The 24,498-nt window shown below is 38.1% G+C and overlaps 1 protein-coding gene across 4 annotated transcripts in view; it reads right to left on the bottom strand.

Annotated features, from left to right (window-relative positions):
- FNDC3A (fibronectin type III domain containing 3A) overlaps positions 1–24,498 on the bottom strand; it is a 111,232-nt gene that overhangs the window by 44,768 nt on the left and 41,966 nt on the right. For 3 of the 4 annotated variants that reach the window (XM_058045423.1, XM_058045422.1, XM_058045424.1), the window contains one exon: positions 4,482–4,558. In XM_058045423.1, the coding sequence (XP_057901406.1) occupies positions 4,482–4,558 (77 nt within the window). Of the gene's footprint in view, positions 1–4,481; positions 4,559–9,105; positions 9,149–24,498 lie in introns of those variants that run through there. The other variant, XM_058045425.1, reaches the window with a different exon arrangement.

Below are 24,498 nucleotides of genomic sequence, written 5' to 3'. Positions count from 1 at the left end.
GTAAGAGTATCTAACAAACAACCTGCTACATTTACGGCAGGAACCAAGCTTCTCCTATGGGTCCCATTTCCATCCTCATTCTGCCTCATTCCTCATACACTGCCTGTATGCTACACTGCTGTAGGATTTGTTCTACAGTTTAACAACTAGATTGCTCCCTAGAAATGAACTGGTGAACTGACAGACCTCACTCTGCATCATTAGTGAGAGAAAAGCTAAGAAGTGTCTGGTTTTTGCCCTGTCCCCAACTCAGCCCACCAACACTAACCCAGGAGACACCAGCCATAGCAGCCCTGCAGTAACCACCATCTGCATCAAGCTGTTAGCATCAAACTACCAGGATGGTAGTCAGCCCTCTCAAAACTCCTTCACAAACCAAGTAGTTCTAAAATTTTTTGTCTTTCTCCTCCCCATATCCTTCTACCTGTAAAGAGGTCTTGAATCCTGAACAAGTCCCATGCTACTCAGAAAACAGGGGCCTTTGTGGCAGCCATTGGCAGACTGTAGGGCAAGGGATTGTGAAAAATTAGCAAATGGGAGATGTGAGAGCAGCCTTTGTGTGAAGTGTGGCTCTTTGCAATGCTGGCAGAAATTCCAAGCAATGGCAGTAGCATGTGCAATCCCATGGTGAGAATCGGTAAGACACAGGGAGCTGAGGTGTGCTGTGCATGGTACCTGTAGCACATCTGGGCTGTGCAGCACGTGGGGCTCTGCTAGAGAGCAGGCACAAGGGCACAAACTGTACCAAGTACTGAAGTAGAAAATGTTCAGTAAATGAGGGTGGGTCATCAGCTAGACCAGGAACAAGGGTCTGCCCCTGAAGCACCTCACATCATTACCCTCTCTAAATGTTTGTAAATTCACATAAATATATGACTCTTGGTGACACCCAGAGATGATCTTGGCATATTTTGATTTGAGTGTATCGTGGTGTCAGTAACTTTAGTGTATGGGATGCCAACAAATAAGCTGTTCTTCATTTCCTCGTAAAATGCTGTAGAATAAAGTCATAGCAGAAACTGCAATGGAAGGTTTTAGATGGAACATTTATCCAGAAAAAGGGGAGAAGAATGGAGCATCATGACTACATTCAATAGCAGGGAAAAGGCAACACTATGCCATAAGTTATCACTGACATTTGAAATGAGATGGGGACATGTACACACACACCAATAAACATCCTGGTGCAACAGGAACAGATCAATAGATCAAAACACTTAGTGCCAAGCTGCTTTCAGCTCCACTGTTTAAGGTTAATGGAATCATGCTTAGCTAGATTTAGCCCTGTACCCTAGAGTGAATGCTTCCATCAAGTCCATGACAGAAAGCTGCTTGGAGGATCATTGGTTTTACCATGTCCCCATTAGGGGTTGATGTGCATCCGGTACATCTGGAACAGAGCTTCTGATTTTGTTTTCTCTGCCAGCAATCTAATTTGTACAGCCCCAAATTATCCTGCTAGCTGAACCAATGCAAGGTAAGTGAGATTGGTACAGGAAATTGTTTCAAAACTTCACCACTGTGCTGAGAGAAACAGTGCTGTGGATAGAGTTGCACGCTTCTGGTACTGTAGGATATGCATATGCAACGACATCCAGAAGACACAGAAGTGTGTACACAATAGAGCTGACCCCACTTTACTTAATAGACAGTTGGAAAATAATGTTACCTAAGTGAACACAGCTTTAAAAAACATGCATATAATATGACTATAAGAAATGGCTCATTTTCAGTACACAGAAATTGTTCCTTCTTGGGAAAGAGTTATTAAAGACAACACAATTCAAATCTGTGTAACCATAGCTGTGTGGTATTCTAAAGGCAGAATATAATAGCAGTAAATACAACTAGAACTTCTCCTGTCCTATGAAATTCTCTAAACACTGAAATGTAGTTTTAATTATTTAAGTCCCTTTTGGTTACAAAACCCCCAAAATACTGCAACTTATTATGATTTTATGAGTAGACTCAGATTATGTAGGAAGCAGCTCCCATTAAAAAGCAAATGAGCTGCTCAGTTTACAACTTGTTTCCTCGGGCCTGCTAATAGCCTAAGTAACTTAGAAATAGTCACCCAATCCACAACAGCAGGGACCTTATGTTTAACAAGCCTGTAACTGTGCTTCCAGATCTAACATCTGCTCAATGGTAGGCCTCTAGCAGACAACTACATAGATAAAAATGCTCCAAAAAAAAAAGCCAGAGCATCATGGTAAGTCTATAATTTTAAGTTTAAAAAGCAAACAAGCTCTCTGCGAGCAAAATGTGGTTCTGGCACAGGCCTGTTTGGTTGCGCGAACGAACCAAACATCACTGGAAAACTCACTGCAGACAGTGAATATAGATGGCTTAAGAGAGGATGAATAAAGATGGGCTTTCTTTCAGTTTTACAACTACAGTTCCAAAAGAAGAGGAAGGGGAAAGGAAATCAGCTGATGAATTGCTTTTTAGTTATGTGATATAAGAAAAGTAAATCTTTTATTCAGTGGTTATCCTCAACTTCTAACAGAGGACAGTACACTGTATCACTGCCAAACAGGAACTGAAGCAAGCAGAGGCATAATAAAACTAAATGAAAATGGAGAGACAAAAGATGGTTATGTTGAAGTTCTTCCCGGCTGACAGCTTAGGACATTTAGCTGGTTTCCTATTCAACACAAAATATAGCTGCAGCTGCTGACCTTTAAAAATATACTATACCTGAACAAACCATAGAAGTTTGCTAGGACTGCGCTAAGTCTGGGAAAACTCTTAGCTCTATAATGTTAGACTTGCCTGTTTTGCAAGACTGCTATCAAATCTTCTGGCTTGTAAGAGAAACTCCCATCATAAACCTCGAAGTCTGGTATGTTTTGTCAGTAATAAGCACTTCAGAAGGCTTATAAACTACAGGTTGTCCTGGACTATGGCACTTCTACCCATGAAAATAGCAGATGAGCTCATTCCACCTGCACTCTGAGCTGCACAGATGAGAGGTTCCTTCAGCTCAAAGGTCAGCGCTGTGCTAAAACAACACCTGCTTGGACTAACAAACTCCAGTGAAAGTGAAAACCCCTTATGAATGGGCCTCAGCAAGGCCCAGTCCTTCAGCATCTTTGACTCAAACTGTCCTCAAAGGAAGGATAAATTAATAAAAAAAATAATTTTCAGATTGGCACATGTCTCACAACTTTTAAAATATGTACTTCATTGTATGAAAACAATAAGAAATACAGTAAAATTCCAATTTTTGCTTAGCTCTAAACTTCTTTCAGTTCTTTAAAAATGAATTCTAATAGGAATCAGGACTTTTTACTATGACTTGAAGATATATGGACTTTTAGTGATTATTTATAAATAAATATTAATTTTGGAAATATAAATATAACAATATAAATAATATAAATATATAAATATAATTTTTCTTCTTGTTAGGGAACTCAACTACAAAGGATACACAGAATCAACTTATCAGTCAACTTCCAAGAGATGAAAAATAAAATCAGAGTAGTAGTCTGCCTGCCCTAACAGCCTTTTCTTTCACTAGAGGACAATTTTTAAAATGTTGTTTAAATAATTTGTCCAACATCTGCTGACACCATGGGCTTTTTTGCTGTACTTTATGCATTGTAGTCTCTTCCCAGTGTACACCACTGGATGCACACCAAGTCAGAGGTAGACTGTTCACAGCAACACAATGTCTTGAGAGAGACTTCCATCATGGGGAGTGGCATTCAACTGCTCTAACTTCCAGATCTGACCTACTAAGCCCTAGACTTGTTCTACAGGCAAGGGAAAGAAAAAGGCACCATCTAAAAGGCCACACATCTCATCACAACTCACATGTCAGAAATAGCCAGGAGAAATCATCCTTTTAATCTACTTTAAAGGATGTCCAGGTTATCTAGCTCACATTTAATTTCCAGCCATCTAAATTAGGAATCAAACAGCAGTGAAAAATGAGAGTCCCACTTTAAGATAAGTGGTGGAAACACTATTATATGATAACCTAGTCCCAATGGACAGCTGACATTTTTTCCATGTTGTTTGCTGTACTTTTTCAACTGACCTGTTTTTCTCCTTATCTACAGGGAACTTCCCAGACATGAACTATGTACATGTATAAATTATATATTATATATATATATTGCTGCCAAGAGAAAATATCCACTAACACAGGAATCAGTACAGGTCCTGCACAAGCAGATATCTGGGTCATGATTACATTTTCTATTCAGAAGGCATCTAGTACATTAGGATTGTGAACTCAGCAAGGAACTGTGCTTGCTACTGTCATGTACATAGTTACTATATAACTGAACAGGCACAGACACAGCATGAGAAGTCTCCCATCTCAGAAATACTGAGAGACATCTCTTATCTCCTTGCTTGATCATACTGACTGAAATCTAACAAATTATTTTATTGAATTAGCAATTATGGTTCCAGTTCCAAAATTTGCATGAAAATAAATAAATTAAGAAGAAAGTGAAGTGACATACCTGTGGGGCATATCCAGGAGGCACATAAATAGTAGGCACTGAACCATTTGGGGACATCATTGGAACCTGAGCAGGACCTAAGTGGGTTACAGAAATATTCAGTACAGCACCATTTAATAATTTGAGAATGCAACTCAATATGTTCTTTCAGCTAAGTCTCAGTGAAAAATATACAAGATAACATGGATAAACAAAGGCAATGAACTGTACAAATAAAACTATAGCAAAGGGCCCTCTTTGAAATCTAAAAAACAGTTGAACAAAACCAGTAACAAGCTAAAAAAAAATCCCCAGCAGATATTTCTCCCATCTCTATCAATAAGCTCACAGAGGAGTTCATGTAAAAGCTAAAAACTCAACAGTTGACAAAAGAAATACTCCAAGACAAAAGACAATAGAAGAGACTATAAAACAGAAACCAACAAAAATATTTGAAACAAGCTGCTGAAACCAGATAATATTTAGTTAAGAGTTACAAAGAAAATTACTTACAAAATGGCTCTTTTTTACTATGGTCTTACCAACTAAAGTGGTGTCAGTACCACAATAAGTGGTGAGACAGGGAAAAGTTAGTGTATTTACCAACTAGTAAGTCTGCTCCAACTAATGGGAGAAATCAGGACACCATGGTGATCCTTGTACCATGCAAACCATAAAAGAAGAAGTTTACACACTCTTAGATAAATATGACACAATGGGAATGTGGTAAGGTGGCATTTGTAGATAAAGTAGTGTCTAGAAAATCAGATACCTTCAAAGAGCACAGAGATGCTGTCAAATACTTGGGATTTTCAAAAAGCTTTTGACAATGTCTCTCAAAGACTGTCAAAGAAGTAATGCTGCCTTTGGTTAAAAAGGGAGAAGGTTTTTCCATTAACAACTAATTGGAGAACAGGAAACTAAGAGAAGTACATGATCATCTTTCAAAGTTCTTTGAATGACCAAGAAAGAGTCCCATAGGCACCCAAAGAACCTGTTCTGCATATTAGACAAAGCTTCCAGAAAAGAAAATGAACAGCAAGGCGATAAATTGTTGCTATGTTCTCAGAGAGCAGTAAAGGACCTCACAGCACTCTGATCAGATGACAAAAACCCAGAAGGAATAATGTTATTAAGTGCAAAGTGATGCATCTGGATAACACCAGAAGTGTTTCTTTACAGTGATAAGCCATAAATCAGATGTAAACAAACACACAATGCAGCTGCTACATGGATTTCTAAAGAAATCCCCGCCAAGGGTTGTTTAGTGGTATTCGCAGAAAGAAAGAGAACATTAAAAAATCATTACTAACAGAACAGGGAACAAGCAGAAAACATCATTATGCTGTGGTATAAATTCATGTTGTACCTCCAATCCTTGAGCAATGTTTTTGATTCTACCTTTCAAAAAGAACACACAGGACTAGAAAAGGACAAAAAAATGTTTACAGTGGCTTTCTGCTGGTTTATCAGGAAAGATTCAAGAGACCAGGAATTCAGGATTCTTCCACCAGAAGATGGTTTAAGGGCTGGCAGCAAAGAAACAGTAAAAGACCTATTTTTAAAAAACCCTAAAAATGGAAAGACAGATAATTTATAGTTTCTCATTTGCAAGAAGCAGAGATAGTAAACTAATTCACCAGGTAAATTTTAAAACATAAAAGGGAATTTTTCATAAAATGCACAGCTAAATTGTGTAACTCCTTGCTTTAAGAACAGTGTAGAAACTAAAGATTAGGTTCAGTTTGGGAGAAGTAATCCATTAAGAGCTGTAAAAATATAAATATAAACATACTTTTGTTTAATGAACAATGAAGTTTCTTCTATCCCTGTGCTGTCCTCTTTAGTATTTGATACTGGCCTCTACCAGAGTGAGCACATTGGTACAGGCTCAAGAGGGACATCCTTACATTACTGTGCTTTAAACACACAGGGGAACAAACACTGAATTTTAATAATGAAAGAAATACTGAAACACGGTATAATTTGAACAAGTTTTGTGACAAGATAAAAATGTTGGAATTCAGACACTGTAGGCTGCACTCTGCAAATTTCCAATTCAGTAAACTGAAGCTAGCAAAAGTACCAATCCAATTTACGCAGTTTCAGTAATACTTTTGAAAGGGCATTCATAGCTCCTCCTTAATGTTTTTTAAAACTCTGTTAGGATCTGCAAATGGAAAGTACTGATTAAATGCAAGTTACAGTAAATAAGATTAGAACACCTCACTGATACATATGGACTTGACAGAAAAATAAAGATACCTCTGTCTGAAAGCAAAGAGCAGGGAAAAGCAATGAAAAATGCTCCTTAGAAAAGCAGCATGTAACCCAACTTGATTGCATGTATTATAGGAACTTCTTTAGAACAAGACACAGAAGTTTGCAAATATGCTATCTAAAAAGAATCACAGCTGTATTCATTAAAATACCAACCCACAACAGGGGGAGGGGGTGAAGAGACTTCAGAAACAAGGTCTTCAATGAATTATTCACTGAACTCTGCAACAGCAAAGAATATAAAGACTACAGTGAGCTATAAATTGAGAACTGAACATTCTTCCAGTGTTTTTGCTCATCTGAAACTCAAAAATGTTTCAGCAAAAGTTTCTCCTGAATATGAAGTGCTAAAAAAAATGAAAGCGAAGTAAAAATCAGCAAGAGAACTTAAAATAGTGCATTACCTTACTACAATAAATTCAAAGAGGTCAAAAATAATGGAAGCACACTTATTTTAAGTTGCCATTGAAATAAATAATGGTTTAAATTCTTACATAAGAAGGTGGATTTTATACAACTTGTATCTTGCATTGCTTAGTTTTTCTATAATGAGTACAAAACACTGACACTTCCATTAAATTCACAATTTAAAACTATGTAATTTCCAAGTAAATGGAAAATTAAGACCACATTTACTTGAACTTCTTACAGAACAGCATGTCCTTGGGGGATGACGAAACTCACACAGGCAAGTGATTATCGGTATTTGGCTTTTTTGTTTTGTTTTGCTTTAAACATCTAGAGGATATTGTTTAACAACCTTTTCAAGGTTTACTTATTTAGCACTTTAATCTCTCTAACAAACACAGAGCAGTTATCTCCCATACAGTACAAAGGTTGATTCACAAAGCCATTTTCAGTATACCATAATCTAGCAGTCACAAAAGTAAAGGCATAAACTGAGTGCATGAACCTGAAAAAGTATTGCAGTGCTCAAATAGAGTCAAATCAGTAGTTTCAAAATTTGCATCCCATCTTTTGCACTTTAAAGTACCAAAATTAGCAAAAACATATTTGAATATTCAAGAACTCTAATTTACTTCTGATTAGATTTCCAAGTGGCTGTGAAATGAAATTTCTAGGCGGACATCCAAGAAAATGATAAGCATGGGACAAAAAGTCGGCAGACTTCACAGGTGTTTTGAATGAACATTGTGTTTTACAGCAAGATTACTGATTTCTTGATAGGAAGCATATTACAACCTGCAAAAGCTTATCTGAAGATAAAATTATAATATGCTATAAAAACGTGTATTTTTTCTTCACTAATGTGAAGATCTCAGCTCTCTTGTGGTGTAATACACTATAAGAGGAATTTTCATGTTTTTAGGTATTGGCTGGAGTGCTGCATGACAAAACCAGTGTGTTTTACCATGAGGTGAGAGTTATTATAAAGTACCAGCAAACAACAGCATCAGGAGTTCATGTTAAGGAAACATCTATATTTCCATTGCACATAAAGAGAACTGATTTAATCCAAATCACTGTATAATGAATGTTGATGACTTTGTTGTTGGTAAGGGGAGGTCTCAAATCTTTGATACATTTTCAGGTGTACAAGTTCTCTTACATAGTAAGTGGAAAAGAAACAAGTGGGAGTGGAAACAAGCACATAACTGGTTTATTACTGAAAAATGTCTCATCAAACTCACTAAGGGTTGATTTAATGGAACTGAACCCAAAACACAGATGCTTCACCACAGTCTCGATTTATTATTGTCCTAAAATCCCACCGAGGAATACCTCCTTCCCCTAGCAATAGCTGATGAACTTCTCCAACGTGTCCATTGGAGCAGACTATAAAAACCTCATTATGCTCATTACAGCCACCATAAACATGCAGCAAAATTACCAGCACTGCATCATCGCTAGGATCGTGACAAGCTGATCTAAACATAGCAACACCTGAAAACCTGAGGATACGCCACCGCTCGCCTAGCACATACACAATTTCTTTTTATTTTAACCATGAAGCATCGCTCCATTTTAAGCGGCTCACGAAAGCCCAGGCAAAGGTGCACACACCGGATTCCCAGCGCCGGGCAGGGAATGCTCTTCCGGGGCACTCCGCGCCCGGCCCTGCGCTTCAGCACCGGCTCCTGCGGCCTCCCAGGGCTGCCCGTCCTGCTCCCCTCACGGCTCGGGGCCCCCGCGGCCGCCGGCACCGCAGGCACACCCCTCCGAGAGCGCCGCACCGACACAGGGGCCTGGCAGCGCTCCCACTCCTGCCCACAGATATTGATATTTTTTTCCTGACCATTGCAGCTGTCCCCCATGCGCCGCTGCCGCACAAGCGCGGAGGCCGCCGGCCCGCAGGTGTCGTGTTTCACCGCGGCGGCCGAACCGGGCAGGCGGGAGTCCTTACCGCTCATTTCGGGCCGGGCCGGCGGCTGCTCCCGGCGCGCCGCGGCTGCGGGCGGGGCGGGGCGGGGCGGGGCGGCTCCCTCAGGTGCGCGGCCGGGCCCGCTCCATCCGCTCCGCCCCGCGGCCTCTCCGCGCCCTGCGCCCCGCCCCGCCCCGCCCGCGTCGCCGCTTCAAGGGCCAGCGCCCCGCCGAGAGCCGCGTCCTCTGCGAGCCCGCGGGGTCCCCGCTCCGCTCTGTACTGTAATCTGCCGACTGCCACTGCCTGCCGTGAGCCCAGTCATTCAGCTGAAAGCTTTTACATTAATGAGCATAATTAAGTGCTAAAGAATTACTTAGGCCCAGTCCTTCCAGAGGATTTTCCTTGAGCTGACCTGCTAATCAGTTTACACTTAAGAAAGGGGGTGCACAAACAGATCTGGTTGCAAACAAACACTTTGCGGCCCAGCGTTTGGAGAGCTGCAATGACTTTGATAGTAATCTATGTGGATACTGCGGCTCATGAACACTGCTATACTTAGCATTAGTCTAATGTGAACGGTGATGAATCACTGCTATCCCCAGGAGGAAATAGCATTCAGGATTTACTGCAGCACATTAGGTTAACTATGGCTCTATAACCGAACACCCACACTTTGACATCACACAGGCGATGATATGCATCACTGACGCAAGCACTGACAGGATCAAACACAAAGGCCACAGCAGCAGAAACAATAGAGCGCCAGCTGACGTAGCAGCACACCCCTCTAACACTGATGGGCTGCAGTAAATCAATAGTCCCAGATGCCACAAACAGTTGCACCGCTCTTTTACATAAGGACTAAGACTTCAAAGTTTTATTTTGGGTTCCCAACAGCTACAACTAATTAAAAAATCCAGCAGTAACAACCACCACCAATTGGTCTACATTTGTCTTGTAAGCCGTGCCTGGAAAATACTTCCAAATTAATACTTTAACTTAACCTCAACATCTATACACATACTAGGTGCAACACAATAAAAGCAAGTAATAAGAAAACAAGAAAGCAAGTGCAGAACTTACTGTTTGGCCTAAGCTGGAGAAGAAGCACAAGAAGGAACTGGGATCACTGCAAGGACACAGGTGATCAGAAGACTTCAGCTGGCAGTGCTCTCAATTTAACGTATCCCTTATGCTCTAAATTCATCCTGACAAAACAATCCCTTCCCTTCCCCCATCCATCTGTCTACTTTTGCCATCAAGGCTGGGGAACAGCAGCTGACAAAGCCTCAACATCAATTGAAATGTATTAACTGACTAGGAAAAAAAAAAAGGAAGCCTATCAGTAGACAGCAGGCTGGCAAACAAAAGGAAAAGCGGAAGGTAAAACATTATCATAGTTCCTTTCAAAAGTGGGGGGCAGGGGGAGCATCAGTTTCTTTTACAGAGACTTTGGAATAATGGATAAAAGAGCAGAAAGCTATGAAGCCTACCTCGAGTATTTCTAAAGATTACATCCTAATGAGATCCTGATCTTTCCCATGAAACCACACATACATATTCACAAGAAAATCCCTTCTCAGGCAAAGTGCAGAGATGACAGGTTCCTATAGCACTTTATCACTAATGCAGCTATCAGTTTTCTTTTATAATGGCCTGATATACTTTCAAAGGAAAAAGGTGACAATGGTTTCTATGTTCAAATGTTAAAAGTACTTTTATTTCACCTGTTTCTAAACAATGACCATGATGCAATTTTGTAATTAAAAAAAGACTGCAAGTCCATGGCTTTGAATAGCACAAACTTCATAAGACAATGTTACACTTGGGAATGTGCAGAAGAATGACTGTAGTTGTTTGAGATACTACAATAATAAGACTTTTTATACCTACTTTCTGAAGCAACTGTGTGCCACAGTGAAGAATTCTACTTCACTAAAAAAAAGTAACATTGATTCAAAGATGTTAATGTGGAAATACAACACACACTTTGTACTGTGCAGCCCAGGCTGTTAAATTACTCTCTTTATTTTGCCAGCTTAGGGCAATGATTTACTAACTATATGGAAGAGTTAGGTCAAAAAATTGTTCACTCCCTCACAGAGTTCCAATTTAAATATTGGGTGAACCATAAATTGCTGCATTTCAGAGGGAGTCAAATGTGATATTTTGATAAAAAATGTTATTATTCTTAGCAGGAAAAATAATCTGCACTCATTCTAATCTATCTGCACTGCATATAGCTTAGCTTTTTCTTCAAGGAGAGCCTAATTTCTTAGCACTGATCCTGAGCAGTACAGATCTGCAACTTTTTCAGGCTTAAATTTGGTATTTGTATATGCTGCTTAATCATGTTGCACTAGATGCATAACATTCAGAACAATCTACAATTTAATCATCTAACAGTTGTTACCACTAGAATTGGTATTTTTCTAATCAGGTGGGTTTGGGGTTTTTTTTCTCATATTAAAAAAACCATTTTTCTCATGATCACTGCAGACCAGGGAGTTAATAAGTTAAGCACTGCTACTGACAGCTGCTAGTGGTTAAGAGTGAAAAGAACAAGTTGGCAGTTCTTGGTGTGTAGACAGTGTCTTCTACAAAAGACTGTGTTGATCCAGAGGAGATAGATCTTGGAAGGAACAAGCATTAACTTCAACTTCCTCCCCCTGCCTGCCTGATTGTGCTAAGAATAGTATTACATAGTATAATTACTTGTAAAAGCCTTTTCATCATCCTGGTATTCAACTTTTTACACTAATGAGGTATTTTATTTACTTACCTGGCTACATTGGCTTGAAACTAGAATGCAGAATTATCTGGCACATTCTGCTGTCTCAGCTGGCACCCAAAGAAGTCTCCTTTCCTATGTGCAAATTTCTTAACATTACTCCTTCCCAAATTATTATGCACACACACACACACAAACAGATCTATGTATATATATACACAAATATACATAAAATTACTTGAATATGATTTACTGAATATTACTTATACAAATCTTATGTATTGATTAGGAAAATCAACAGCATTCATAGAAATGCTGGAACAATTTTACCAGATTCTAAGGTGAGGTCTTTTAAAATGACGGACAAGAGAGAAGAGTCCATGGATATAAAACAAACAAAAAAATCATCAGTTTGTGCAAACTGGGATTAAAACGTCATATACAGCATGAGAAAACACAGCAAAAAGTCCTATCAGAAAAGGCTGTCAAGAAGAAATTCAGTGCCCAAGTCAAATTTTTATTTCTAACCAAGGCAGACATCTCTAAAGCATCCTACTCTGAGCCTCTGGAATCTACTAATAACAAGTACTTTCACTTGAAAACCTTTGGGTTGTCTAGGTTTCAATCTAATTATACAAATGAATACAATGCAGATGCATATTGCTCATTTAAAATAAAACCACAGCAGAACAAAAGTTATTATTATTATTATTATTATTATTATTATTATTATTATTATTATTATTATTATTATTAACAGCTGAAATCCTCCTAATATGTAAAATAAATACAAAACACAACTTTCTTTAAAGAGACCAGTTTGGGAGTAATCATTCCAACTAGAAGATATAAAACTAAGTTAGTAGGATGTGGGGTATTTCAGCTTTCCAGAAATCCCATAATCCTGGATTCTATATGATTTAGCAGAAGAAGGAAAAATAGGTAAATCTAGAAAGGCATTGGCTCCACCTCTAGATTTCAAGGGTACAAAACCAGGCTTAAATCTTCTCAGTAAAAGGAAAAAAGTTAATGTCAACTGCTGATTTCTAAAAAACCTCCCACACAACAGCTGTCTCACTGAAATTTTACTCTCAGATGTGGTTCTTTAATTAGGTGAGTCTGCTCTTCTGATCAGATGAAAAGATTATTTGTAACAATACTAAGCAGTGGAAAGAGTTTGGTTCTACAGCCCTACCTCTCTTCACACTCACTGTACACAATTATTTTTATGTCTCCATGTGAGGTGTTCACTTGAGTTCACCAACAAAGTTTATGGCAACTCTGCAGTTCCACAAACAAATGTGCAGATGTAGGTTTCTTAAGCATGAAATAGATTTTGAAGTAACACTTCATTACACAGTTTTGTTTCAAATCAAGAGTAGAGAAAACAATCCATGAAGCTGACAATTCAAAAGATGACATTTGTGATGAGAAATCATTCTATCATGCCACAAACTGTGGCATGGGAACAAGACCCAGGCAAATGATACAGAATCATATGGCAAAAGAGAGATTTAAGACCAAACTGAAAACATCTGATGTCATACACCTTACACTTTGCAGCATCTAAAGCAAACACTTGGCTTCAGCAGCCTGATTCACTGACTGCCTCCAGAGGACAAGTCTCTGCTTCTGCACATTCATCACAGCTTGCTCCTTTTTAGGAGAGTGCTATGAACACCAAATGAAGAAATAACCTGGGTCACTTCTGCTGGAGATGGACCACTAGAAACTGGAATGGAACACACTTAACTCATTTAATCCAAGAGCTTCTAAGTGGAAAATTCAGAGTCAGCCTTTAAAAGAGGAAGAACCCAGGACTTCACTTAAATCATAGAGGAATCCCCATTACATCAACAGAAAAAGGCAGCTTGCTTTCCCATATATTTTTTCTCTATCTAGAATCTTTTTTTCTGAAGTGAAGATGCCTACCTCCAAAAGCCAACAAAAGAAAAGGCCAACTCAGAATTTCCCAGAGCCTCATGGCTAAGGGACACTGCTGGAATCAGGGAGCTACAGGTTTAGATTCAGTGGTATTTGCAGAGCTCAGATTTGGTTTTGGTTGTGGGCAAGGGCTTTAAACAATTTCCTGCTGATGATACTGTTTTCATTTCAGAAAAAACTTAATACAACCCAAGTAGACAAGCAGCCTTTCTTTTTGGAGAGACAGAAAGGCATCATTTATATACTGTTTCTATACTGTCTCTGCCTTTGATGTCTGTCTCCTTACTGTCCCCTGTGGCCTCATGTTTTGAAGCATTAGAGGCATGTAGGGAATTCCACGGTCAAAACAGGAGAAGCAATGGATTCAGCATGCTTCCTTGGATTAAATCATTATTTAGTGGGTGACCTGGGCTTCATCTGAGACTTCTGCAGCTAAATCTAAGTTACAACTAAGGTGGAATCCAAGCATCTTAAACATCATCCCTTGCAATCACAATTCTTCCCACAGACATATTTTTCTCTGTCTTTTCACTAGTAACAAGCCTATAAATGCAGATACATTAGGGGATGCTCTGAAGACAGTGGAAATAAAAGTTTGACTGAAAAACTACTGTTCTTGAACACTGTTATCATTGCAATTGATATGATAAGTACTTAAACACTTAGATTAAGATTTGTGGTTCTGCTAATGACTTAAGGTCCACATAAAAGAATTTTCATGTCCATAAAGCTTTGCAGAAATTTGATCCCAAATTAATTAACCCCAAACCAGGATACACATTTAAAAAAGCTAAGTCTGACTGATAAGATATTGTCAGTCAGACTTGGCAACACAGAAAGGTGCCATGCTTACTGCAAACATCTGCAGCCCCTTCTGCAGTGAAATGCTTCTACTATTGACAAATCCCTTAACACTATCAGCCAATTTGCACTGCAAACCTCACAATTTACTGCTCAAAGCGATATGAAAATAGTTTTCAGAGTCTGCAATCTAACTAACAAAGACTTTAAAATCTGTATGTTTTAAACTTGTTTTGGAATTTGAAGTTTAAAATTTTTGGTATTTCATGTGACGGACTCCTTGATTCTCTAAATGAACTCTTTACACATAAACGAGGTATTATCTTCTACAAATCTCAAGCGAGTTACACATATGGGAAGCATGTGAGCTCAAATACTAAGAGCATCTATAGCAAAGGCTTCTCTTGATAAAAAGCTTTCAGCAATGTTAATAAACATGCATTACCAGAAAGAAAGTATCTGGGAAAGCAGTAAGCTGGAAACAAAGCAGAAACAAAGACAAGCCTATATCATTGCAGTGTTCTCTTCAAATTCAATTTGCTTTGTAACCAAATACGTTTTGGAAAGTAACAGACCCACTGCTTTGGCATCCAAAATAAACCTGGAGCCAGAAAGAACTGTGTAAGGAATCTACTTACCTGTGCCAAACAAGAGGCCAGGGATGAAACAACTAACTTGGCTCAGACATATAACAGTTGTCATTCCAAACCAGAAGAAAGGAAAAACGACACATGCATACAGTGGAGTTCCTTACTATACATTATGTATGGATCAATATATCCCTCCATGAAGGAGCTGAGACAAGAAAATTGCTAAATAGCTGCAAAGTAAATGTACCCTTTGTGCAGAAATCTTTTTATTGCTTCACTATTGTCTGGATGCAGGAGATGAAAATTTTCTGTTGTTGAACCATGAAGGCTCAAGGCCTGAAAAACACTTCATGAATCAAGTCTATTCACCTGCAATTGCAATTTCATTCCTCTCTCCCATTATCATACATCAAGATCCACCATGAATGGATTCTATGTAGAAGCATGGAAACCAATAGCAAAGCAGTTCTTTTATCCGTATGTCTCCCTACTGGACTGCTCTTCTGGAGCACCACTTTCCTATGTAGCCAAGTTTCTTGTAATTATATAAAAGTATTTCACAGCCACTTGATAGCCAACTGGACTCTAGACTAGCTCTGGCATTAATTATTTTTTTTAAATCCCTGTTGTTTTCTAGCAAAGTCATTTTTTTAGCCAAGCAGACCAAACTCTTCTGCTTTCTTTTTATATTTTCTCCTGAATATCCTAACACTTTGTATTCACAACACCTGGAGTCAGCTTCATTTCATCTTTTGTAAACATGAGTTATCAAATTACAGTTGAAATCTCAGCAGAATCCTGTAAACATCCCTAGCTATACTAACAACAACTGTCCTGATGCATTTTATGATCACACTAAGCTTTACAGATACATTATACTGGAGATAATATTTATCTTGTGACTCAAATAGATAGCTTGCCTGCTTCTTTTTCTTCCTTATCAAGTTTCAAGTGAGATCCCCATCCATAATTTATTAATCTTATGCACAACCTTGCATAGTATATAACTGCATTTCACCCAGTTCAGGGTACCATTCAAACAACATTCCTTTGAACAACTACTGCATGTTCTTGTTAATCTTTTACCACTTCTGGAAAACAGATCTCCTGTGCCATAGAGCTGTCTGGATGATCAGCTTTGCTTAAATACCAAGTATTTCTAGAATGTCTTGTTAGCTGAAAGACACCCGAGTGCATTGATTACTGAGTGATTAAGGAGGAATATATTTACATCCTAGGCTGGCTGTGCATCATGATTTAGCATTCAATCCTTTCCTATTTCATGCACAATTTAGAACTGTTAACAAAAAAAGAGGTTATACTGAGTCTGCTGAAGTTCTTTGGAAATAGTGATCAAAAACATTCTGTGCTATGCTTTCAAGGGAACAGGCAACATGCAGGTATCTGGCCTCAAGCCTCCATTACATACCTGCAATTCATTACACCTGCATTTTCTACTCCTGTCTGCTTCCCTCCAAAACGACATCCTAAATAGATGTAACCTTACCCAACATTAAGCCTCTTTTTCTATGTGGAATGTTCCCAGGCACCTCAGACCTTTTTTCCATATCTCTGAAGCTGCAGAGAGATGGAACAGAAATGGAACAGAGAGATTTAACAGAAATGTTTACTGTACTACTTGCCCAGACCCAGCAGCACAGTAGCACCATACAAGAAGATGATCCAGCAATGTACATTTATGTGCTTCTGAAAAGAACTCCAAACCCAATACCCTTCTGTTTAACTACTGTCACCAACATGAGACTAGATTCTTTCCCATCAAAAATAATGGATCTGTTTTTCAGTTGAGAGGACAAGGCTCAGTAATGAAAAAAAAACATGACAACACACTGAAATTCTATGAACATAATGCACAATTGGAAAGCTATTGTAGAGAAATCAGTGCTCTGTATGGCATCTGAAAGACCTGACAGAGGATGAACAAAGAAAGCTGTGTGGGCATAATAACAATCTACTATGTGTCATATCTTTGCTGGAAAGTGATGCAAGGAAACTTTGAAGTGTATATAGCTGCAATTAAAAGAAAAGATAGGGTATTTCCAAGGTACATTTTCCTCCTGTTCAAGCAATTTTCATTTTCAGAAGCATTAAAAGGGCGTAGTAAGCATAAAACAGTATCTTTTATAAATATTTTATTGAAAATGCTGCATACTTATCATGTCAGATTTACAACCTGTGTAGAAATGCACTAACACACATAGGCCACAAGTGAAAAAGTGATCAAACCATCAATAATTAATCTCAAAACCCTCATGCTTGACAGTGCTCTTGTATCCCTTTGTAGTACAAATCAGGGAAATAAATGGAAGTTGGTCTCACACTAGCCAGTCCTCTACACCTCTGATCAATATTTGTTGATATTCACTCTTATTTTTCAGCTCTCTTAGCAGGTGATTTTTAAAACTCATTCATGTTGGAAGAACTTTAACTGGTTCCAGTTGTTTAGACTGCCCTTGTAACTTACTAAATATTTTCACTTATTAATGCATTGCATAACCACCAGATGCTCCCCAAAACTGCACCACCAGCAGTGTGAAACTAATGGGAGATAGTCACTCTGCTTTTGACCCCAATTCAGAAAAAAAAAGTCTCTTTCAGAAAAAACAAAGTTTAGCTTCTCAAATTCCCAAACTCACCTTGGGCTTTATTTAGGCACCCCAAGGATCTGTCTGTAAGCTTTATTTGTATGTGCTATCACTTGAAAAATAAGAGTAAAAAGTCAGATAAGATTTCAGATTTAACTAAATTTTAAATCTAGGTCAGAGTCAAAGTCCTTTTTTTTTTTTCTGTCTATCTAATCTGATTCAAAATCTTTGCCGGATCACAAAACAAGAAACAAAATACAAAGTACATGGAAAGCATAACGAAAAGATAAATGCATACTTAAGTATGTGTCATATAATTTTCCAAATCTGCCTGCTGCTTAAGAGCTTTACTGAGACGTCTCTTGGCTGCATAAACCAAAAGAGGTAACTCTGTCCACAGTGATGCCTTTCAGAGTACAAACTCTTCAAGTCTAAAGCAGCTGAGGATGCAATACAATAGCATTTCACTTAAATGCTATCTTTCAAGAGACAACTTGTTGGCAAAACAGAGAAGAAAAGAAAGGTTGACCACTCTCTGTATTTTAACTCCTTTTAAGAATTAATGAGCAATAATAATTACTACTGGTTTTGCATTTATGGTTCTTACTGTAGCTCTTTCTTCAGCTGCCTTGAAAGGCACATCCATCCAACCTCTGAACTGTAAAGATCATCCAAGGGAAACACATTATACATAGTATTTACGAAAATGGCCCCTATATAGAGCATCAAAGCAAAAGGGTAAGTGGAACTATTGAGGAATGGTCTACTGGAAAAACAAATGGAGAACAAGCAAAGGAGATAAACCATATCGTCATTGAACAGCTGATTAATCAAAAGGGAAGGAAGGTGTCATAAGCTTCTCTAGAAGCTCCAGTACCAATAACCTGAGACCCATCTACCAATTACTGGATGCTATACAGTCACTTGAAAAAATCTCAAGCTCTTTGAATGATGTCCTAGAGCACCTGCCCTAGACAACTGATTTTTCTAGGACAACTAGAAAGCCCTCTGTAGTGTGAAAAAGAGCTTCTCTCTGGCATAAAGAAACAAGAACAGCAGTGTGGATAGCTGTATTCACTTCCAGTGAATTTGGCCGTTCCAACTTTGAAACCTCTTATGATTACACTGTTTCTTAATGGCTTTAAGTGGCTGAACTTACTTGTAACCAGTCTTTAACTCACATTACACAGGAGCTGTTTATATTTGTGCACAGCTAGCCTATATGTAATGACCTTGGTTATCTTCTGTCTCTTCTTCCTTTCCCTCATTTGGATAATAAACTGCTTTAGATGTAAAACAGATTGCTGCATGTCTGCAAAAGGAAGAAGGGGAACTTACATTACCATGATTTTAAATCAAGTTGAAGAAGAGTGACATGATCATGTAAGTCATGCAAGCTGACAAAACCTCAGCCATTTCACAGACAGTCAAAAAAAGACAGCTATTAATTTACTATTAATAACACATGCACAGCCACATCTATCAAGCCATGTGCTGCTGATTCATCTCTTACTACAAAACAAATCAAAAAAGCAAAACCAAGAACAGAGTTAAAAATCCCTGGATTCAAAGTTGCAGCATTTAGTTAGATATTACATTCTTGCAAGAACAAAAAACACATTAGCTTTGCACAGGTGAAAATGAAAGAAAGGGAGACTAACTTCCTGGGTACCCAACAACTTTTGGCATCAGAGAAGGCACCAAGGCAGAGCAATGCCAGCTTGTAAGCTTGTTGTCATGGGTGTGAGTCTGAGTATGTATGAGGAACTGGCTTTGTTTTGAGGAATTCTGGAAAAACAATGGCCATGAGAGCTGCTCCACAACTATGAAGACTCTTTTCCTTCCCAGTGTGTCTGCAACCCTTCACAACTACCAAGGGCCTGACAGTGGCAGTGGCACAAAATAAGGCAGCCATGGCTACAAGAGGCCAAGAGTAAACCAAAGTCAATTCAAAGCTATTTCTTACCAACAGTAATTCTGTGATAGAAGTCTGAATAGTTTAACAGCTACAACTATACTTCAAGAATTCAGCAATACAACTTGAATTGCACAGGGTGGAGCTACAAGGAACTCTCCTGAGGTCTCATCTAACAATGCACAGCATATTCCAACAGATGACACACCAGCCTGTATTCGTACTGTATAGTTACAAAAGAGGATCCAGCAAAAGTCCTTTATGCACAAAGTTCTAGCCTTTCCATTTTCATAAAACCCAGCACAAAGTCCATTTATAAACACAGTTTGAGTTTCTACAAAATAAAAGCACTATTTGTTTTTACATAATCAGATAATGAAATTAAGGAACTTCTTCCACTCTTTAATATTAGCGATTTTCATGAATCTTTATTATTTTAGTTAATCAGATTGCATCCAATTAAGATAAAGTTTAAGCTATCAGTTTAAGTTATGCTAAATGTTTGTACATTAAGTGAAAATATCAAATAAAATGCCCACAGCTCTAGTTTTTTAAATTTAATTCAAACTGCTTACATTAGACAAACTTTCTACTCAGAGAAAACTACTAACTACATCTACTTACTCTTACAAGAACAGATCCTACCAGTTTCCCCCTCATAAAGCAAGTAATATAGGGCTATTTCTTTCCCATCAACAGCACAGTCAGAGAAGAAATCAAATTAACTGATTGCAGTGCCCTGGGAATATTCTAATATTGCCAGACACAAACCTGTCAAGCCTAGCATGCTTCATACAAGGCTCATCCAACAGATTCCACACTGAGGCAATAACAGCACCTGTATCTCAGCAGCTTGAGTTAATACTTCACAGCCTTGGGGGCTAGACATATCTGACTAGAGTAATGGAAACCAAGTTTTAGGGGCATTCTCCAGCTGCAACGTAGGGCTGTAAATTCATTCCCAACACGCACCTCCAAGAACCAGTACCATCCTTGTAAAATGTGATGTGAGATGCTCATGGAAATGGATGAGTTCAAAGAGTTCAGGTGCTTGAGGACAAAGACATTCACTGAGGGTACAACTGTGAATCAACACAACTAAATGAGGCACTTTCAGGATGTAGCCTTATTTATTTCAGCTTATAATAGCCAAGCTTTAGTTACAAAATGGAGACATCTCATTTAGGTATCTAAAATTATATGTCTCTGTGCAAGTTAGGACTTCAAACTCCCATTATAGCAAGTGCAGACCTACTTGGTACAGACAGTGGAGCCTGGAGAGCTATTGAGTGCAAACTGATGTCAGCTGAAAAGCACTGAGTGCACTATACCTAGTGACTAAATCTTCACTAGTTTCAATGGGAGCTCAGATCCAAGGCCACATATAGAAACACACATTTAGACACCTAAAATTAGAAGACTTCACTATGCAGCTGAAGCACTGAGATTTCAAACAAAATGTCTCCAGAACCTTCCTACAGTCAGGCTGAGTTTGCAGTGGAGTCAAAAAAAGGAATAAAGAAGAAGATTAAAGAAGATACAAGGGAAGATTAACTGATCTGAATATACCGGAAAAATCAAACAGGAAAAGGAGAACCTGACTGAACACTTTACAAGGAATGTAGAATTTTATGAACTTACATATCATGAATGAAATAAGATAGAACAAAAGTTTAAAAATATCTATTAGAAGAAAGAGAAATAACCAAGGCAATAAATATTAGGCATGTTTTGTCCATATAAAGATATTGACTCTCTTTAACACATTTTAAACAGAAATGAATGGCAGAAAACTATGTTTTTCCTAAGACGCACTACAGTCAACATCTGAGAGATATGAATTAATGCATTCCCTTTTTTTCTTTAATTTGCTACTGCAGAAGAGGATAAAACAACTCTAGTTTTCTTTTCAATCAAACTTTTACCAAATTCAATTTGTTCTGGGAATAGAATGTTTTAGAAGTCTAGTATTTATAACACTAACAAAGTAGGCATAACAGCAATGTGAGCTGCTCTGGCAGAAAAGCAGCATGATAAAGTAAGTTTTTCCAATAACAGCTTCTTGTGTCATCCCTGCCTGCTTCTTTAATGGCTCAATGAGACTGGGACCACAAAGACCTGGTCAGTCATCAGAATTAATGGAGGACAAGGTCAGGCAGTTCCCAGAGAAGGCTGAGGGAGCTCTGTTACGAGGTTAATTCTCATGGTCACTCTCAGAGCAGAGAGAGGCCAATCTAAGGGAGAGAATTCTGGATTGCTGTGTTTTATTCTTGTCCAGAGAATGACCTTGTTTTGCACTACTTTGAAATTTTCATGGAGTTAGCACAACAAATTTGAAAGATGGTCGTGACTCTAGAAGACTGCCTCTGCCCTGCTGCAAGAGGGCCTACAGAACCAAGGAGATGTGTCTGACCCCAGCTTTAATTCAGCACTTGTACCAGAAGAGCTACAGCAGCAGGGCTTACCGGCAAGTTTTACCTGCCAATAGTACTTGACTTATGAACTGAACTTGTGCTACGTGTCAAAGCCAACACATGAGCATTCCACATGTGCTGCAGTGAGGGTTTAAAGACATCATTTCTTTACCTCACCAGAAGGGTGTCACAAACATATTTTATGAAGAATCCTTTCATTAGGATCTTTTCTCCTGAGAAACTTCAGCTTCTCCATGTTTTGCTGCTTTAGAATGTGATTTGGAGAATTGTTTACCCAGCATGTGAAATTGTTTTTACTTGATGACCAATGACAGCCACCTGTGTCAAGGCTGTGAGCAGTCACAAGATTTTATTATCATTCCATTCCCTTTCCTTGCTAGCCTTCTGATGAAATCCTTTCTTCTATTCTTTAGTGTAGTTTTAATATATATATTTAATATAATACAATATAATACAATACAATATAATATAATATAATATAATATAATATAATATAATATAATATAATATAATATAATATAATATAATATAATATAATATAATATAATATAATATAATATAATATAATATAATATAATATAATATAATATAATATAATATAATATAATATATAAAATAATAAATCGGCCTTCTAAAACATGAAGTCAAAATTCTCATCTCTTCCCTTGTCCTGGGACCCCTGCAAACACCGCTACATTTAGTGAGCCCCAAGTGAAGAACATTGCCATAGAAGGGTATTTGCCACATTTCAATCCAATTTTTAGGCTACCAGTAAAAGGTAGAATGGTTAAGTCTTCCACAATATTTGCAAGGGCATTCATGCACCCTGTTTATCAATCTAAGCTATAAAAAGACAGCTCCTACTTAAAATTATTTTGGAATGAGACAGCTCCAAATCAAGCTGCTCCAACCACGCTTTGTGACCACTTTCCCTCATCATCTTGTTTCAATACAAAATGGAATTATGTATCCTCTGCAGTCATACTCCCACATAGTTGGCCAATACTAATATTATTTTTAGTTTGAGTGCAGATATCTAGAAATAGAAAAACTTTAATTTAAAAAAAAATTGTGTATATTGAAGGTCATTCCCAAAAAGAGGTGCTTTAGAGTTAGTACTCCTATAGACTCAGCTCCCTCTGCACAGACATCCTTAACCAATAATTAATTAGCTGCAAATCACTGTAGCTTGCTCTGACCCCATATTGTCAGTTGATTTGTCTTAGCTTCCCTCAATGCCTTTCATAAAGGCCCTCTAAATACTTCCAGTGGAGATCCTAAAATTAATATGTAGAAAAGGAAGTTAATCTAAGTATCCATATCCAGTTTCAGGCTTACATAATATGTTTAGTCTTCTATATAGAAGGAATGGAGATGACAACTGAAATAATTTACCATTTAGGGTGAGGTTGTTTTGAGGGGTTTTTTAGATTTTTTTTTTTTAATTAACTGATACATAAAACCTTACATCTATTTTCAGAAGGCTACTGTGGAGAAAAGCTGCAAATCATCATTAAAGATGAAAAGGAAAGCAAATAAACTTACACATGTTTTTATGCAGCATTTCAGTATTTAGAAATGAGAAACACATAAATGGAAACAAGGATGAAAAATCAGTTTCTGCTCAGGCTACAGAAAGAAAAAGAGCACCCAGAGCAGCTTCTCTGGCTGGCTTCAGTAAGCTCTTCTTAATGGAAGCAGGAAAACCAACGCACTAGATCTCTGTAATACACACCTGAGTTTACTTGTAAGGGGTCCATTACTCAGGCTATTAAGCTACCTAGAAGACTAGATGTGCTCTAGGAGAGAACTCTTGTTAATAGTGTTCTACTGCTTTTGCTAGTTTGTTCCATTACTAGAGCTCTGTATTTAAATAAACGTTCTTTTATTCCTAAACTTTGCCCAGTGCTAACGTGGATACTGAGTAATTTCACAAACAAGATATGGCATTTCTAGAGGTGATGTCACCCTTTAAGTCTATAAATGTGACCACTAATGTAGTGCCAGGTATTTTTGCATTATAAAATCACCACAGAATGACAGCACACACTTCCTCCGCTTACCACAGTGTTTAGGATTTGATAATAAGCTATGGTGGTCTTGTGAGGGAAGCATCTCCCAATTATCATTAGCAACTAACAAAGTCCCATTCTCAGGGGTCTGTGGCAACTCATACAGAATTTATGACAGGTCTTTAACCACTTCCAATATTAAAATAAAACTCAACACCAAAGCACAAGATGATATTTGAACAAGATAAATGTAGGGGGCTTTGCTTCAAATGTACTTAAATAGCAGTTACTTTCAGATTTTTAAGATACTCAGTATGGCTGCTGTAACAGTATCTGTAAACAATCAAAACCACACCAAGCCTGACAGCAGAAAAGAGTAGAAGATAGATTAAAAACTGCCC

Source organism: Melospiza georgiana, chromosome 2 (assembly GCF_028018845.1).
Source record: "Melospiza georgiana isolate bMelGeo1 chromosome 2, bMelGeo1.pri, whole genome shotgun sequence".
NCBI lineage: Eukaryota > Metazoa > Chordata > Aves > Passeriformes > Passerellidae > Melospiza > Melospiza georgiana.
The sequence above is the reverse complement of the archived record's forward strand: the minus strand, read 5'-3'. Positions and strand labels throughout refer to the sequence as shown.